At 40.5% G+C, this 17,362-nt stretch overlaps 1 protein-coding gene and 1 pseudogene across 1 annotated transcript in view; one reads left to right on the plus strand and one right to left on the minus strand.

Moving 5' to 3' along the window:
- Positions 1-5,618, minus strand: part of Adgrg7 (adhesion G protein-coupled receptor G7) — a 61,924-nt gene extending 56,306 nt beyond the window's left edge. Inside the window, 1 exon segment of the mRNA XM_076943024.1 lies at positions 5,274-5,618. Coding sequence (XP_076799139.1) covers positions 5,274-5,379 — 106 coding nt within the window. The 5' untranslated portion in view covers positions 5,380-5,618.
- On the plus strand, positions 874-1,577 carry LOC117717851 (large ribosomal subunit protein eL14 pseudogene; annotated as a pseudogene).
- Positions 5,619-17,362: the final 11,744 nt, after the last annotated feature.

The following is a 17,362-nucleotide window of genomic DNA, read 5'->3' on the forward strand; positions in this document are numbered from 1 at the left end:
GCCTGGGTTTTGCCAGCTTTGTTATCTCATTTCTGAACAGAACTATTTGAGAATTCTTCATTCATGCTACGAATTGAATGGATCCTCTCAAAATTCATGTTTTGAAGTCAATTTGCCAGGATCCAAGCATTAAATGGTAATTTTTAAAGAAGGTAATTCATTCATGAAGGTAGATCTTTCATGATGGGATTAATGCCCTAAAGGAATGAAGAGAACAGAGTTGTCTATTTATATCACATAAGATGCAACAACAACACCTCAGTACCCAGAGGCAGACTTTCTCTAGACACTGAAACAGGAGCTCACTTTCCTTCAGACCCCCTGTCCCCATAACTATGAAAAATGAGATTTCTATTGTGTATGATTACTTACTTATGATATTTTGTTACAGTCACCCTAATAGACTAAGTCTACCTTCTAGCTGTATAAGATTTATGTATTCATCTCAACAACTCAAAATTAGTTGCAGGGAATCTATTAGGTTTCTAAATCAGGCTTCTGTTCTCTTCAACAAAGTAAGTCAATTTGAAGAAATGTCCGGTAAAGAGAACCATGACAAAACAACAACAACAACAACAACAACAACACAACAACAACAACAACAAAACTATACGTGAAAAGAGGAACTGGGAATAAAAACTTGTATTGGGTTGGTAGGAAAATGTCCATAAAACGGAGACATTTAGCAGGAGACCTCAACCATCAAAGATGCTCATGAGAGCTAGATGGTGAAGCTGAAGGTAAACTAACACTACAGAGAAGAAACCAAGTCTAGAACTCCATTTGGGAACTGCAATACTTCCATTTGGGAAGCTCTCAATACTATTGTGAGTTTCCTTTGCCCAGAGAAATGTCCATGGCTAGGGGCCATGTGTTAAAGACCATGCATGTCCTTCTCTCTGAGCGCCGCCAACATGGTGTTCAGACGTTACGTGGAGGTAGGCCGGGTGGCCTACGTTTCCTTTGGGCCCCATGCTGGAAAGCTGGTCGCAATTGTAGATGTCATTGATCAGAACAGGGCCTTAGTGGATGGACCCTGCACTCGGCTGAGGAGGCAGGCCATGCCTTTCAAATGCATGCAGCTCACTGACTTCATCCTCAAGTTCCCGCACAGTGCCCGCCAGAAGTATGTACGGAAGGCGTGGGAGAAGGCAGATATCAATACGAAATGGGCAGCCACAAGATGGGCCAAGAAAATTGATGCCCGAGAAAGGAAAGCCAAGATAACGGATTTTGATCGTTTCAAAGTCATGAAGGCAAAGAAAATGAGGAACAGAATAATCAAGACTGAAGTAAAGAAACTTCAAAGAGCTGCTATCCTGAAAGCTCCCAAAAAGGCAGCTGTTGCTAAAGCTGCCATTGCTGCGGCGGCGGCGGTAGCAGCTGCTAAAGCTAAAGTCCCAGCCAAGAAGGCGACAGGACCAGGCAAGAAGGCTCCTGCACAAAAGGCTGCAGGTCAGAAGGCAGCAGCTCCTGCTAAAGGTCAGAAGGGCCAGAAGACCCCAGCCCAGAAAGCACCTGCTCCAAAGGCCGCTGGCAAGAAATCATGAGGCTACACAAAAAAAGAATAAAGGTTCTTTTTTGACTGGAAAAAAAAAAAAAAGACCATGCATGTCATATTACACTTGGCAATAAAAGATATCACTATTAGTTAATAATTCAATCAATGTTCTATTAAAAAGGACAGGCTGCCCAGCTAACCCTAAGGAAGTTTCAGCTACTCCTGTGCTGCAGCATCTGTTGTCAGAACCAGATCCCTAATTGCCGGTGACCTTTCAACAAGAGGCACGGTTCAGAAGTAGAAATTGGACCTTTAAAAGTTTCATTTGCTCACAGAAGGTGACTGGAATTCTATAGATCATGCCTTAAAGTGCTTCTTTGACATTTGAAACAATGGTTTACTTAAGGGGGGGGCTTACACTTAGAATAATTAGAGTTGATTTGATTTATGACTTTTGGGCTATTATGAATTTGCCTTTCCATTGAAATCAGGCAGTGGCCAGGATGGGAAACATTAACAAATGAAGTTTCTTTTGCTGTTTTCAGCTAGAAGATGAAAGCAGGCAAACTAGGATGCTGCAAAGTTGGAGAAAGCACTTTATCAGTCTTCCAAACGACTGCAAAGCATGGCAGATACTACACAACAGAAGTGCATAGGTACAATCGAAGACTCAGAAATCCTAGGAACTGAAGCCTGACTCCTAATTTATACTCCACAGACTGTATTATTACAGAAGAATCATAAACAGGAACACAGCAGACTTCTCAAAGAATGCAGCAGGGCAGTCTGGCTGTCAGGCTTACTACACCATTGGGAACTGGGATTTTCAGATATTGTGGAAGGAAAAAGAAGGTGAATTAATTTACTCTAGTTTTCTTTGTGCTTCTGAGAACAAAACCTGGTGAGACTGTAACGGTGCAGGTTCAAATTCACAGCCGTTGTTGCACAGATATATAAATCCAAATATCTTCTCTCAACCCCTGTTTCTCCATACATAACACAAACAGAATGAACCTGCCTCAAATGTGGTTGTCTGAATTCAGTGAGAAAAGATAGCATGGAATTTGGGGTATGCTATCTTGGTCATAGAGTTTTTTAAATTGTAAGGTTTAGAAAAATTTAATATAAAAACGAATACTCACTCTATGGCCAGATAAAACCCATTTCATTGAAATTTCCTCAAAACAGAAGCTGGAAGTTTTTTTTTTTTAATTCTTCTGTGTCTTATTTTTTTACTTCAGTTTTATTTTGCTCAGAATGGCCTGGAACTCTATCAATCCCCCAGCTTCGGCCTCCTGAATGCTATTATAACTGTGAACCTCTATATGCCTAGGATAGGGGGTTTTTTCCTTCTGTTTTTCACAAATAAGTTATCATTGTGTGTGTGTGTGTGTGTGTGTGTGTGTGTGTGTGTGTGTGTGTGTGTGTGAAAATACATTCTGTTTCTATGAAATGAATTTTGAATATAGCCAATTAATTTGGACATAACTTAATGTATATGTGCTTGTGTTTTTTTCTAAATAACATATTTATAGTTAGCTAGGAGTGTGGGATCGTGCCAGCACTTGGAAGCCTGACACAGGACGTTTCATACTCAGGACACGATGAATATGATGTTATCTGGGATACAAATTGTGAGTTCCAGGACAATCTGAACTATAAAGTAAGATCTTAAAAACAAGCAAAAGGGGCTTTCACAGAAAAATCAGTTTCTGTGAGATATGCATGAACGCTGTCTCTAAGAAAAAATTTAATTTAAGGATAACTTATAACTAAGTAAAGAACAAACCAGAAAATACTCTGTAATGACATTAGTAGAATGAGGGGAGATGGGAGGGAAAGAGATGAAAAACCTGGAAGAAGTTAAAGTAAAAGAAGGAAGTGGAATGGAACTGAATTAAACAGATACAAACAGAACTAAACAAAAATAAACAGAACTAAAGTGCACTCCAAATAAAATTTACAAGGTGCATACGCAGCAAACAGCAAACAGCGTCAGTCTTCATTTTTATTTGTTAATGCTCGTGATGACCATCTAATTTTCTGTTGGCTTTACCCCAAAGCTAAGAGATATCCCGTAGACATAAAGAGACAACTGACAAACTAACACCAAGGGCAAAGCTAGTTTTTCTGAGGAGCTGCTATGTTACTACTCTGAGAAACAGAACTTTTAATACCCTTTACTTCCTTCAAGGGCCTCCAGCAGCTCGGAGGTGTGCCCACCCCAAGCAGTTACCCCTACGCCTTTGACTAATTTGCACTTTCTGTCCTCTGTTCAGTACCTTTCCTCATGTTGGTTTTGTACTTTGCCCTTGTAATGGTTCGATTTAACGGTGTCATTTCTACGTCCCTTTGAAAACAGAAGTCATTATGAATGCAACAAGGAAGACATTTCTCAAACATAAATCCTTCAGATGTAATCTTACATGTTTAATGCACATAACAGCGAGAGAGACTCTTAATGGGTTTCCTTAAACCTGAATTAAAGTGTTTTACAAACGTTAATGATTTTAATTTTATTCTTTTGTTCTGTTTAGTTTCTTACTCAAGTTCTCTAAATGCTGCCAACACAGTATCCTCTGAATTCTATTTTTTGGGTAATGTAGGGATGGCTGCATTCCATGCTACCTTTTCAACACCAGCTAATATCAAACATTTATTCTCAGCATGGGATTCTGCCTCCTGGCACTGCTGCAGGGCAGTTCTCTGCCTTCGTTGAGGGCAGACTGCTCCTCCTCACTGGTATTAGCCACCTCTAGTCACTCAGTTTCACACATGCTACACATCAACTCTGAATCCCTTTATAGCAGTGGTTCTCAACCTTCTTAACACTGCAATCCTTTAACCCAGTTCCTCATGTTCTGGTGACCCCGAACCATAAAATTATTTCATTGTTACTTCATAACTGTAATGTCACTAATGTTGTGAATTGTAATGTTTCCAGATGTCTTAGGTTACCCCTGTGAAAGGGTCATTTGCCACCCAAAGTGGTCATAACAGATAGGTTGAGAATGAGTGCTTTATAGCGAATCTCCACAGACAAAGGGATGCAGTGTTAGAATCATTAAAAATGTATTTTTTTTTTTTTTGTGGTCTCAAGGGCTCTATTTTAACACCATCATTTTACACATGACCATACTTCTGTCCCTATTACCCTCAGGAGGTATGGAGCACAGCAGGAAACTTACAAACACATGCTAAGACAACAGGAAAATAACCTTTAAACTCCTTTTAACTTTTTCAACTTTAACTAATTTTCTACATCTGCAAAATGGGAAACTTGTGCACAAACCTAAGTTCATTTCACACACAAACTCTAGTGCTAACGTCTCTAAGCTTCCTTCTTGAGATGAATTTCTATTCAGTACATGGCTGCTTGGGAGTCTTAAGTTCACAACTATTTACCTTTATAGGATTTAGCACAATGAACCCAAATACACGTGGTTATACGTTCTATTGTTATTCATTCTATCAACTCAGGAATTAAAATAGCACAAAGAAGCCAATTCAAAACTCATTCTTCACCCTGCTTACACACACACACACACACACACACACACACACACACACACACATTTTATATATAAAGCTGCCCATTAGCCATCAACCAACTGCTGTCTTACACTTAAGTGGTACTGTGGAAGGCAGCCATCCCCTGGACAAGGCAGTTCTCTGGCACTGAAATATCAGGTAGCAGAGTCAGAGGTTCAATGCCATCACCACCCTCAACACCCACTCTCTGTCTCAGTAGATTATAACAGGATGACATTACCTCTGTTGATCCTTATGACCATCCTCCAGATGCCCAATCCCAAAACAATGCCTGTCAGCAGCCCACACACAATAGCCACCAGTACCCGGACATTGCAGGAACTCATGGTGAAGCCAAAACACAGCACCACTATGTGTAAAACAGCTGGCTTCTCCTTAAGTCAAAAAATGTAACCAGAGATGGTTATAAAACATGAAAAGAATTCTTCCCTTTGGTGGTCTGTGTGTCTGGTGCTCTCATATTTTAAGAGTTTTTAAGTTAATTCAGAATAATGCAGTTGGAATCACTGAAGACAAGGTTTGTTTCTGTGTGCTGTATGCTCATTGTTCACCAAGGTAGATCAAGAGACAAGGATTCTCAGAAAAGGAAACTAACTCGGGGCAATAAAGAAGGGGCGGGATTTGCATTGAGGGTCAAAGGGTGAATACCTAGACAAGAAAAACAGTCAAGGAAACAGACAAGGTAGCAGAACCCAAAGAGGAAGTCAGGAAAGCAATGCATCCTCTGGTTATCTACAGAGAAGTGTGGTGAACTTTGGTTTTAAGAGACTTCAGCAAGTGCTTCAGGATAGCCAAACCCCCTCTTGGATAGGGTGCCATTGTCATTGATGTGTCATTGATGATAAACTGCAGTAGCCACATGTGATTCTACTCTTCTTTAAGGAGCCTACATTCTAGCAGCCACAATTGGTGAGTGAGTCTCTTGACTTGGGGAGGATTATAAAAAGCATTAAAACAGAATTACAACTCATCTATTATGAATTAAATTATGTGTCCACACTCATGTGTTGGAGTCTTAACCCAAAGCACCCACAATACAGCCTTGATTAAAGATAAGTTTGATATATAATTGAGTTTAAATGAAGTTAATAGCGTGGGCCTTATTCTAATATGGTTGGTGTCCTTATAAGAGAAAATTTGGGCACCAATGTATACAGAGAGACAATATCTGAGGAGACAAAGGGATAATACAACCAATTGCAAAGAAAGGCTACAGAGAAAGGCTTGGCGTAAAGCCTTCTTTCAGAGTCCTAGGAACCAACAAGATAACATCTTGATTTAAAACAGTAATTCTACACTTGTGGGTCGAGACCCCTTAGGGGTCAACTGACCCTTTCAGAGGGATCAATAATCAGATATCCTGCATCTCAGCTATTTACAGTACAATTCAGAACAGAAGTAAAATTACAGTTATGAAATAGCAATGAAATTTTTTATGCTTGGAAGTCTCTACAACATGAGGAATGGTACAGTCCTGTTATTTAAGCCACAAGGTTTGTAGTACTTTGTCACAACAATCTAATTACAAACTGCTATCTCTCTGAAGTTGCAGCGGTGATTCTGGGGATCCTGCCTTGCTCTTCCCTGCCCCTCTCTAGTCTCAAATGAAGGTGCTAACGAGCACTCATGTGATTGGAGCTCTGGCTCTGGTGGCTCATTTAAACCCATGATGATAAAGTGCCTTCTTGTGTCAGGACTGTCACAGGCAGGAACAAGCCCTCAAGCACTCATATTGTCCCAGGGTAAGAAACCAGGGTGTAACTTCTGATAAGACAGATCACAATTGTTAAGGATAACGAAATGTATTCTTCTGGAGTATTAGACATAGATTTATAAAATAAATTTTACATTCAAACTGATCACCTGTTTACCCCTCAAAATTGTGTTATCAGTCCCCACTTCTCAATGATACTTCCTAAAGTACAACTCAGAGGGACATTAACGTAAAGTCCTAATTTTGCCTCATTTTAGAGCTTAAAAAAACCACATTAATATGTCACAAAATGAAAGAGTTTAAAGACTGCTACAGAAGAAAAAAACCAAATGAATCCATGTTCATTGTCTGTTGTGAATATGTAATATTTATTCTTATGGGTCTTCATTATCTATCCAAACTGGCGAGAGTAAAGTACATAAAGAATTATGCATGGAAATCCAAAGGATCTAGGTACAGGGAATTTAAAAAACAGTATACCTTTTCTGTGGTATGTATATATTTTCAATTAGTATAACTTACTATATCTTACTTTTTCAATGTTAAAAATAGCAACGTCCCATAAGCAATAAACTAGAAGATGAGTTAAAAAGGAAACACACCAAACATGGTGTGATCTACATGTCACATCTTTGCCTCATTCATTTCATAACTCATCGCCTTTGCCAGTGCAGAAACAAGGATGAGGTTAGAGATGACTTCAACATGAGCTCCGTGGTTAAGGAATATTCAGCAATACTAGGTGTATGGGACATCCTGGTGTGTTCATATGCATGGCACATTGCCAAGTTCCTAACTACAGATGTCCCTTCCCAGGAAGACTCTCCCAGAGGTGTCATTCTTCAGAATATGCTATGGAAACCTAGCTTGGTAGGGAGAGAATGACAATTGCTGAAGGGGATCATGTATGGTTACCTTACCAGAATGATGGTTTGTTTTTTTGTTTGTTTTTCCTTGCAAGTTTGCACACATTTTGAAGGGAAAGAGCCCACCAATGGCTGAACACTGATTTTGGTGGTACATAGACATTTTCTTCCCCAAGTCAGTGGATGTACAGGAACCCTGGAATGCTGTAACACTCATAGCTTCATATACCTTTGTCACTTTGGCCTCATCGTTGAATTCATAAGGTTTTCCTTATCATTTAAGAACAATAGAAATTTGTGGTATGGAAAGAATCCTAGGCATAATTTGGATGTTTACATTTATATAAAGATATGAATTACTATCATTTTAAAAATTGTATAAACTGTCATTCTTATGGTCTAGATATAATGTGTCCCTTTCCAAAAGTTCATTTATCACAAGGTTGGGCCACCGATAGTGGCATTTTTTTGGTAGGTTTGGAAAGCATTAAAACATTAGGAGAAAGGGCCAGAAGAAGCAGGTCACAGGAATATGTACTGAGAAGCTCAGTCTTGCCTGCTTTTTACTTCTCTCCTGTCTTCCATGAGGTAAAAGGCTCCTTGATTACGAATTCTTGCTACTATGATGCTCTTCCAAAATACATGGGACAAAACAAAACCAAAGAATAAAAGAAAAACAAAACAGAACAAAACCACAGTCTCCTTCAGAAACCATGAACCAAACCTTATTTTTCCTCCTTTAATTTGCACATGTCACAGAGATACCCTCACATAGGCTGAAAGGTCAGTAACACAACCACGATTTTTGTGTGCACACAGTTGAGAAGTCAAAGGAGAAAAAAAGACAAATGGGAAATAATTTATTCTACTCAACATACTGCGTATTGTGATGAACATGTGGATAAAATAATGAGCCAGAGGGACGAGGTCCCTGTTGTCACATAGCTGCCACTCAGGGAGACTTGGTGGTTTTTTGTTTCTGTGGTCACTAATTTGTTTCATGGACCCAAACACGTCACACAAAACCCATGTCTCCACATCTTAAATGGCCCCAGTTGGACCTCTTGCCCCCTGTGCGTTTTTGGCATAAAGACTTCATTTGAGTAAGAACAAGGACAGTGTTTATCATGCGTGGACAGATGCATTGTGATTCAGAGCGGGTATCAGGGATGGAGCAGAGTAACGAGAGCATCTATGCAGGGAGATTAGCCTAAGATGCCACCCCCAAAGGAGGGTAAAGAGGCATTCCTGTGAGGAGGTTGAGTGAGCCAGTATGAAACATCATTGTCAAGTAGGGGAGAGAATCACCCATGTGGGAAGGCAGAGAGGCAGCAAAGGAAGAATAAGGCATCTTTCAGAGACCAAGAATCTCTTCCTAGGTGACCCACTGGGTTAACCTAGGAAGGCACCTGCAGCGTGGCACACGTACAGAGGAAGGACGTGAGCATATGGGTGTGGGTGGCAGGGAAAAGCAAGACTGTTTGCACACAGGGTGACAGGTCAAACAGGCAAGCAACAAGCATACAAACAATGAAGCCAACCACGACTTCTGAGCTTCCAACATTGTGTAAGTTTCGTTAACCTCCTGAGTCTTGTAAGTAAGCTTCTCTCCTCTCTTGGTGAGGTAATGTTTCAATGAAAGAGCTGTAAAACACTGACTAGCCTATTGTCTGTAGTTCTCTGGAGAACACTTTTGCAACAAGTGTCAGGCATTTTGAAAGACAAGAGGCTCATAATCCCCAGAAAGCTTAATTAGAGTATGCAAATCACGGACACTCAAGAAGTCTATGACCTAAAGAACACCTGTCTTAGTTTGTTTTCTGTGGCTGTGATAAACACCATGACCAAACCAAACCAAACAAAAAAACATGTGGAGAAATGAGCTTTACTTTGGCCTATGATTTCAGAGGGAGGGTTGAGAGTCTACCACAGTGGGGCCAAAGCATGGCAGTAAGCCACAGGCAGAGAAGCAGAAGCTGTTACAGGAAGCCGAGAGCTCACATCTTCCAATGCAAACACAAAGCAGAGACAGTGAACAAAAAGTGGGCAAGACCATATGCACCCACAGTCTGTCCCCAGTGACGTACTTCCTCCAACAAGACTCTCTCCCAGAGGCTTCACAAATTCCCCCAAAGAATACCACCATCAGGATACCAAGTGTTCAGTCTTGGGAGCCTACCGAGGGGCATATCTCCTTTAACCCACCACAGCAGGTATATTAAGGACACCAACGACCATGCAAAAATCACTGATCAGCAAATGTACTGATCAGTAAATGATCAGTCACACACTACGAGTGTGACTACTACCTATCTGAGGAGTATTTTAATGACAGTAGGACAGATTGAGGGAAACACGTCAGCTTGATGGAACCACAAAACAGCACAAATGTATAATGAAACTAAGTTCCCATAATGTTTTGCATGGAAGATGACGCATTTCGCAGATGGGACTAAATCTGAGAGGTGGTATTTTTATCCATGATATTTAGTGATCACCCTCAGATATATTACTTCCCAGGACAAATACATGCTGTCTTTTGACATCTAATTCATTAAGTTTAAAACTAATGTTAAGCCGGGCGGTGGTGGCGCACGCCTTTAATCCCAGCACTTGGGAGGCAGAGGCAGGTGGATTTCTGAGTTCGAGGCCAGCCTGGTCTACAGAGTGAGTTCCAGGACAGCCAGGGCTACACAGAGAAACCCTGTCTCGAAAAACCAAAAAAATAAAAAATAAAAAAAAATAAAACTAATGTTAAAGTAATTGGAATCTATCAGCCTCCTAAGGATGCTTTAAGGAAATGCAACAAGTTGAGTATTTTAAAGGATAGAGATTGTTGCCTTGAAGCACTGGGGCTAGAATCTGAGGATCCTAGTGTGGACAGAATTGCATTCCCTTGGGAAGTGCTAGACAGAGCTATGGTCTTTGTCTCCCTGCTTCTGGTATTTTGCTGTCAGCTTTTGGTGTTCTTTGATTTTTGACTTCCAAGATCATACTTGATCTTGAAGACCACACGGTCTTCTGAATCTTCGATTTCCTTCTTTCATGAGGACCTTTGTCATATTGAGCTGAAGGTTTATTGAGTACCTTATTCCAATGAGTATAGATTTATTTGGACTAACTGTGCAGGTTATCACCATATCTAAAACAAGGTGGTGGCTACAACTTCAAAATATGAAGTAGTGGAAACCGGGAGACAATTGGATCTATAACAATGGATTTTTGTATTAATAACTTGAATATAAGATTTAAAACAATAATCCAAATTCTACCTCTATTTTTTAGTAATATTTTTATTTGTTCCTTGAGAATGTCATAGATATATTTTGGTTATATTCATTCTCTAGTCCCCTTCTTTAACCCATCCTAGAATCCTAGAAGGATACCAACTTCGTGTCCTTTTTTTTTCTAATTCACTGTGACCAATTAGTGTCATAGCTGCACATATGCATATAGATATAGGGCCATTCACCGAAGCATGGGCAACCTACTTTGGGCCAAACTCCAGAAGAAAAGCTACTCTTTCTGCCCCCTGAAGCCATGCTCTGCCAATAGCTATTCAACTAGAAGCAGGACCTTGTGGGTCCTTCCCCAAATCCATGGTGGCATGTTGACTGGTTTGATTATATGCAGGACTTATGTAGGTAATTTCGGGTCTGTGAGTTCATGAGTGCAATCGTCCTACTTTGTTCAAAAGTCAAAGATTCGCAGCATTCTTCCCTGGCCTCTGGGTCCTCCAGGCTTTCTCTCAGCTCTTTCTCCATGTACACTGAGATAGTGGACAGGGTAGTGTGGATGTCCATCCAGGATTGACTCCAAGGTTCACTTGCTCTCCACACTTTAGCCACTAGTGAGATTTTGAATTAATCGCCCTTCCCTGCAAAAAGGTTTTCTGATGAAGGTCAAGAGCTGCACTAATCCATGGGCATTGAGCTAGAAGGTAGTTTTACACTGTGCCACTTAGCAAAATAATAGCACCAGGTCCTTTTTTGGGATGTGTGACACTATCTCCAGCTACAGCTCAGTTTATAGTATGACACATGAATTATGTCCTGTATGGAGTGGGCCCTTAATCCAGTCAAAGAGCATTTAACCCCATAACATTAATGCTGCTATCACACCAGTGACCTATTCTGTCAGGCTTGTTGTCATTGTAGCTTACAAGGTGCAGAGCTGGGGAAGATTCTTAACAACTTTTCTCCCTCCTCAGCTTGCAAAGCATCTTCTGGCACCGTGAAACTAGCCAGCATGGAGGAAACTTCCCGTTCAGTGCCAGCTTGAAACGTCCATGTCGTGTAACAAAAGTGTCTTCAGCAACAGACCTGTGGGCGGCCAAGAGTAACATCAATAATCTGTGTTGTTCAGTGAACTGACTTAATTTGGATTTAGGAAGCAACGTTAGTTTATGAGATATCTTTCTATACTCTACCACTAGGGGGAGCATCATTATCGTCGTCTTTTCCTCTGGCAGTGCTATTATTTTAAAGTATCTTCAGGCTTCATCCATTTGCCCATTATGTAAGCACATCAGAACATCAGCCATGTCGTACATTTCTTACATTGGGACGTAACTTGGTGTTATGATTCTCTTATAAGTCCCTGGTTTTGATTACCAACTCTATAACAACAAACACGTTTCTTAAGGAGTGGGAAATGGAAGATGTAGCATGTAGTGGAAAGAGGCATGTTTCCTAAGCATCCATCCTTACCATCCCTCTCTGGAACCTCTGGATGAAATGCAGAGAAGCCAAGACTCTGGTGGCTTTCTCTGTGAACAGGATACTATAAGAGATAAACAAGCTCACCTAATAAGTCAATGAGCCATCGTGATGCACTAGTAACCACTAGTGCAAGAATCTCCCACTTCAGAAGATATATCCTCCTGAGAGACTGGGCCTCTGAGAAATATTGAAGCATCAATAACACTGACTTGGGGGTTCTCTCCTAAAGATATAGTGAATGTTGGTGAATTGCCACATGATGCTTTTAAATTGCTGAAAGCAGACTCTGGGGCAGGGGAGGCTCCCTTGTCTGAGATCCCAGTTTGTTTAAATATAATCCTAATCTCCCTGTCCTAGTTACAATGAACTTTTAATCCTGTAGAAGATAGGAAAACAGCAAAGTGCTAAGGATATTAAAACATTGTGCTCTTGAGAATGGTAGAAGAGAGATCCCCTTTCCAATAGAGGTTGGTTTGGGCTGCTCAACTCCATGCTATAAAAACTATGGCAGGATGAGCAAGCAGAAGTTCTCTTGGGAATTCCAATGAGGCTTCCCTGGTGCATTTCTGTGGACTGTTGTAAACTCCCAAGTTAGTAATGCCACCTTTGTCTGCTCTCAATCAGGCCACTTCAGCTGTCTGTCTTAATGTTGTCACCTGGCTTGGTGTTTTGCAATATCTCTGCTGCAAATTGTTGACAGTTTTAACAGCAGAGACAGAGAAGTATGAGCCCTACAGAGTAGAGAGAACTTTATTTCTGGTGATAGATGTCTGCAAAGCATGTGACCCAGCATTGGCTTAGGCTCTGGGCTACAGAGGTATGGGCAGAAGAAGGCAGTATGAAGTAGCAAGGGGAAAGGTTTTGAATACAGCCTTAAAGAACCTGCAGAGCTAAACTGAGAGGTCGATGGCAGAGAGGATGGTTAATAAAATGTAGATTTGAACATAAAATTTCCATTTTTTAGGTTGAGAGTACAATATAAGGCAGAGCTGTACACGGAATTACAAATTAGGCTAAAGTAACTTAATGGTCATTAATGTCTGGAGTCAATGCTCTGAGTGTGTAGAAATGAATTTAGACTCGTTCTAAGAGACAAGGGAACACGGGTCTATTTCTAAGCAGGGAAGAGGTCATTCTATGCTACATTGCTAAGGCTTTCTGTTAGTTTCATGATCTGATTCCTGTATGCTTTGTAGTCAACATATTTTGGCTTCAGATACAATCAACAAATAGGGAATGGTTTCAGCTCCACTTCTATACGTTTGTCAAATCTTATCACCCATAGCCTTTTTAGGACATTTGAAAAAAGACTAGGAGATTCAATTTTTCAAAAAAGATTTATTTATTTATTTATTTATTTATTTATTTAATATATATGAGTACACTGTGGCTGTCTTCAGGCACACAAGAAGAGGGCAGCAGATCCCATTACAGATGATTGTGAACCACCATGTGGTTACTGGGAATTGAACTCAGGACCCCTGGAAGAGTGTTGGGGGCCAACTTTTAGCAGAAAGCAGCTATCAGCTTTGCAGCCATCTTGAGCCATATACCCTGACATGAGACTTGGATTACAATAGCCTACAACAGCTGAGCACACTCTGATAATCTTGGTTTAGATACCTTGAGATTAAAGGTTCGTGAGATTAAAGGTGTGTGACTTTAAGAATATGACTTAGAAGTATAGAGATCAGAGTTAGAGACAAGACCTAAGGGCATGATTAAAGGTGTGACCAAAAGGCGTGGCTTAGAAGTGAGACATATAAAAGGCAGAGACAGAACAGATCAGAATCAGACTGAGATCAGAGATTCAGACACATCAGACATTAGGTAGAAGACATTTGGCTCCAGACAGAATCAGACACAGCAGACAGAGGAGACAGAGAAGGAGACACTTAGAGGAAGAGAGACTGAAGAATAAATGGGATTGAATCACACCCTGTCTGGTCTCCATTCTTCGAGTCTGCCCTCACCCTTGCTCTTGCTGAACCCCGACCCGCAGACCGGAGCAGCAGTGGCCGCCCAAATGTGGGTCGGCCCAGGCCTCAACATTTTGCCTGGGCTGCAACATTATTTTGGCCGCCCCAACGTGGGGCTAGTGTGGACCCCAACAGAAGAGTATTCAGTGCTCTTAACTGCTGAGCCATCTCTCCAGCCCCCTAGGAGACTCAATTTGAGGGAAAAAGCCAGACAAGGAGCAAATTCTCACTTTCATTTTAATATTTGCTTAGTTATAGACTTCTTTCCATAAGTCACATACAGCTTTAACAAGTGTATATAAATCGTGCTTCAAGCCATTTAGTGTTGATAGTGATATCAAAACTTGATAGCTAGCCTCTGAGCTGTTGGTCACATTTAATAGAGTGCACAAAAGTCATTGGGATATATCACCTTAATGGGTATGACAAGTATGTCCTGTCAAATAGGACATATATGTGTCAAAAATGTAGGGTCACATCAAGTTCACAAGTCTTTATACCTCAAAGATGATACATTTAAATCCAATATGTAAAAACACATACCTTAACTGGGATAGTTGCCCACTGATCTTAACTCAGGGTGCTTTGTGTACTGCTGTGTTCTGAGGGAACAGGAGTCCCCTTCATAAGTCCCTATCCTCCTATGGGCTGACAGAGGACCCTGGAGCAGCCAACATGCAAGAGTACCATTAAGCATCCCATCACCCCCTGAATACTTGACATCTGCAGAGCAGGAGCTGAGGCTTGGAACCAGACTTTCTGTCTTATGGTTCCTCTTATCTTCTGGGCAAGGGTGAAGGAGAAGGATCTTCTGCATAAATCTGTCTTCCATAGTAGACTGTCACCTCTACAAAGGACTGAAATTAAGGGGCTCAACAATAACGACATCTCAAGTGACTCAAGAGCCTACATGACCCCACCAAGTCAGTACACTTCCTATACACAGACTGTTGGGACACAACCTGTGTGGAGGATAAGACACATGGGACAAACAGGATTCAGATTATGTTATGTGCTATGAAAGTCACTGTGAAAACTCCTGTTCCATTCATTATCCTTGGCTTGAACATCTCGCCAACATTGCCTGGCATAGACAAAGTCACTTCTTAACAACAGGCTCATTATTAGCACAGAAAACCTTAGCATAAAGTACAACTCTGCTACTGATGGTCTGGGTTAAAGGACTGCCTAAGACACTGCACTACTGTCAATATTTGTAACTTTAACATAATTCTGCTTGTTCTGATTTATAACCAATTTGCAAATGTACAATTGAGTAATAAATGTGGGATTGTAGTTCCACAAGCTCTCACCAGGTCAACAACACTATTGGGATATGCCAAAGACTTAAATTTCTCCAGCTTTATTTAGAAGTTTATCAAATTAGATTTATAAGAACAATAAAGGCTTAGGAAAATGTGCCTGTTGGTTGAGATACTTAAAGATATGCAAAGTATTTAGTTCACTGCTACATAGGAATTTGTAAGTGTAAAGAGAAATCTAATCATTTAAGTCTCAATGTAAAACACCTTAAAACTCGGGGGTTAGAATTTTCTGTGCTTAAGAGCCACTGCTGTCTTTATCTTGTACATGAAAGACATTCTCACCCACACAGTAATAAAATAAAAATAAATCTTTTCAAGTCTAATTTAAAAGGACTTAGTCTTGGGATATTTTTAAGTGGGTGAGCCTAGAAGCCTAATTGTTCTACCCACTAAACAGCTCATGAAAGCATATATCCCTCTAAGCTTAAAGCAGTGCTATCTTTTCACTCACATTTATTTGGGGGGAAGTTCAGATTGTTGTACGCCTGTCCTCTATTGTTTTACTTTTCTTCATCTGGATTTAACAAAATACAAAATGTGGGAGTCTGTTTTCCATATATACTAATTCTATCAATCATTTGGCTTGTGTTTGGGAAAGTTCCTCACTTCATTTTATTTCTGGTTTTTCCTGTATTGTGGTGGTTGCTGCCTCCCCTTATGAATCTATATTCAAGGTAAAATTAGCACCCTGATAAGCTGCTATACTGATGAAGCAATACCACACACAAAGTAATGTCATGATGCACCATGAGATACGCATGGAGGAAATACAGCAGAGCTTCAGGGACTGGGTCTTCAGGTTTGTGACAGCTGAGACAAAGCACGAAGAAAGGGGGTGAGGGATCCCCAAATCTGATCTGTCCTTGATGAAGGCAAGCTCTGTCCTGGCACAGCCTAATCCTCTGGGGATATACACACCATGATTTCACAGTTTCACAAAAGGATCGAGCCGGGATGCCACTTTTCTTCATAAACAGACCTCTGGGGAAGGTCTGGCAAAACGTTCCCAATGCTTCTTACTGCTCTTTATTCTCCTTCCCAGATTCTTTTTCCTTCACTATGCTCACTATCTCACTTCTTATGTTCTTACAGTTTTCTTTGCCGTTGACTATTCTCCCCCAACCCCAGGAATGATAGAGATGGCAGCTTTGATTTGACCATCATTCTACTCTTAGCTTACTGAATACTTCCTAGCATCTGGAAATGGAACATCTGTTCAACAAGTGACCCCGTTTCTACCCACCGCACTGGCTCATAAGCATAGCTGAGCTGCCTTTCTTCATCCCGTCTTCTAGAGTCAAGAAAACCATTTTATACTTTTGGTTTTTTTTGTTATATTTGTCATTATTTTGGACAGCTTGTCGAAATATATTTTTTGAAACACTAAACTTTCTACAAATTCCACAAATGGGCAGATACTTCCTGGGTGCACGATAAAGGAAATAAATAAAAGAAGTTCCTATTTTGGGCTTGAGATCATGGTTTACTAATTTGTTCGTGTTGTTCCAAAAAAAAAGTATTCATAAAATGCAGCCTCAATAGTACAACCATACAATTGCAAGACAGGTTTTTATTTCAGAAACTGTAGAGAAGCATTTCTGAACTGGTCTCAGACTCAGATGTTCTGAGAACTCCCTGGGTTGTAATTTACTTGTATTCTCAGGTCCCCTTTACTTTGCTAAAAAAAAAAAAAAAAAAAAAAAA

The sequence above is a fragment of the Arvicanthis niloticus genome, chromosome 12 (assembly GCF_011762505.2).
Source record: "Arvicanthis niloticus isolate mArvNil1 chromosome 12, mArvNil1.pat.X, whole genome shotgun sequence".
NCBI classification, from domain to species: Eukaryota; Metazoa; Chordata; class Mammalia; order Rodentia; family Muridae; genus Arvicanthis; species Arvicanthis niloticus.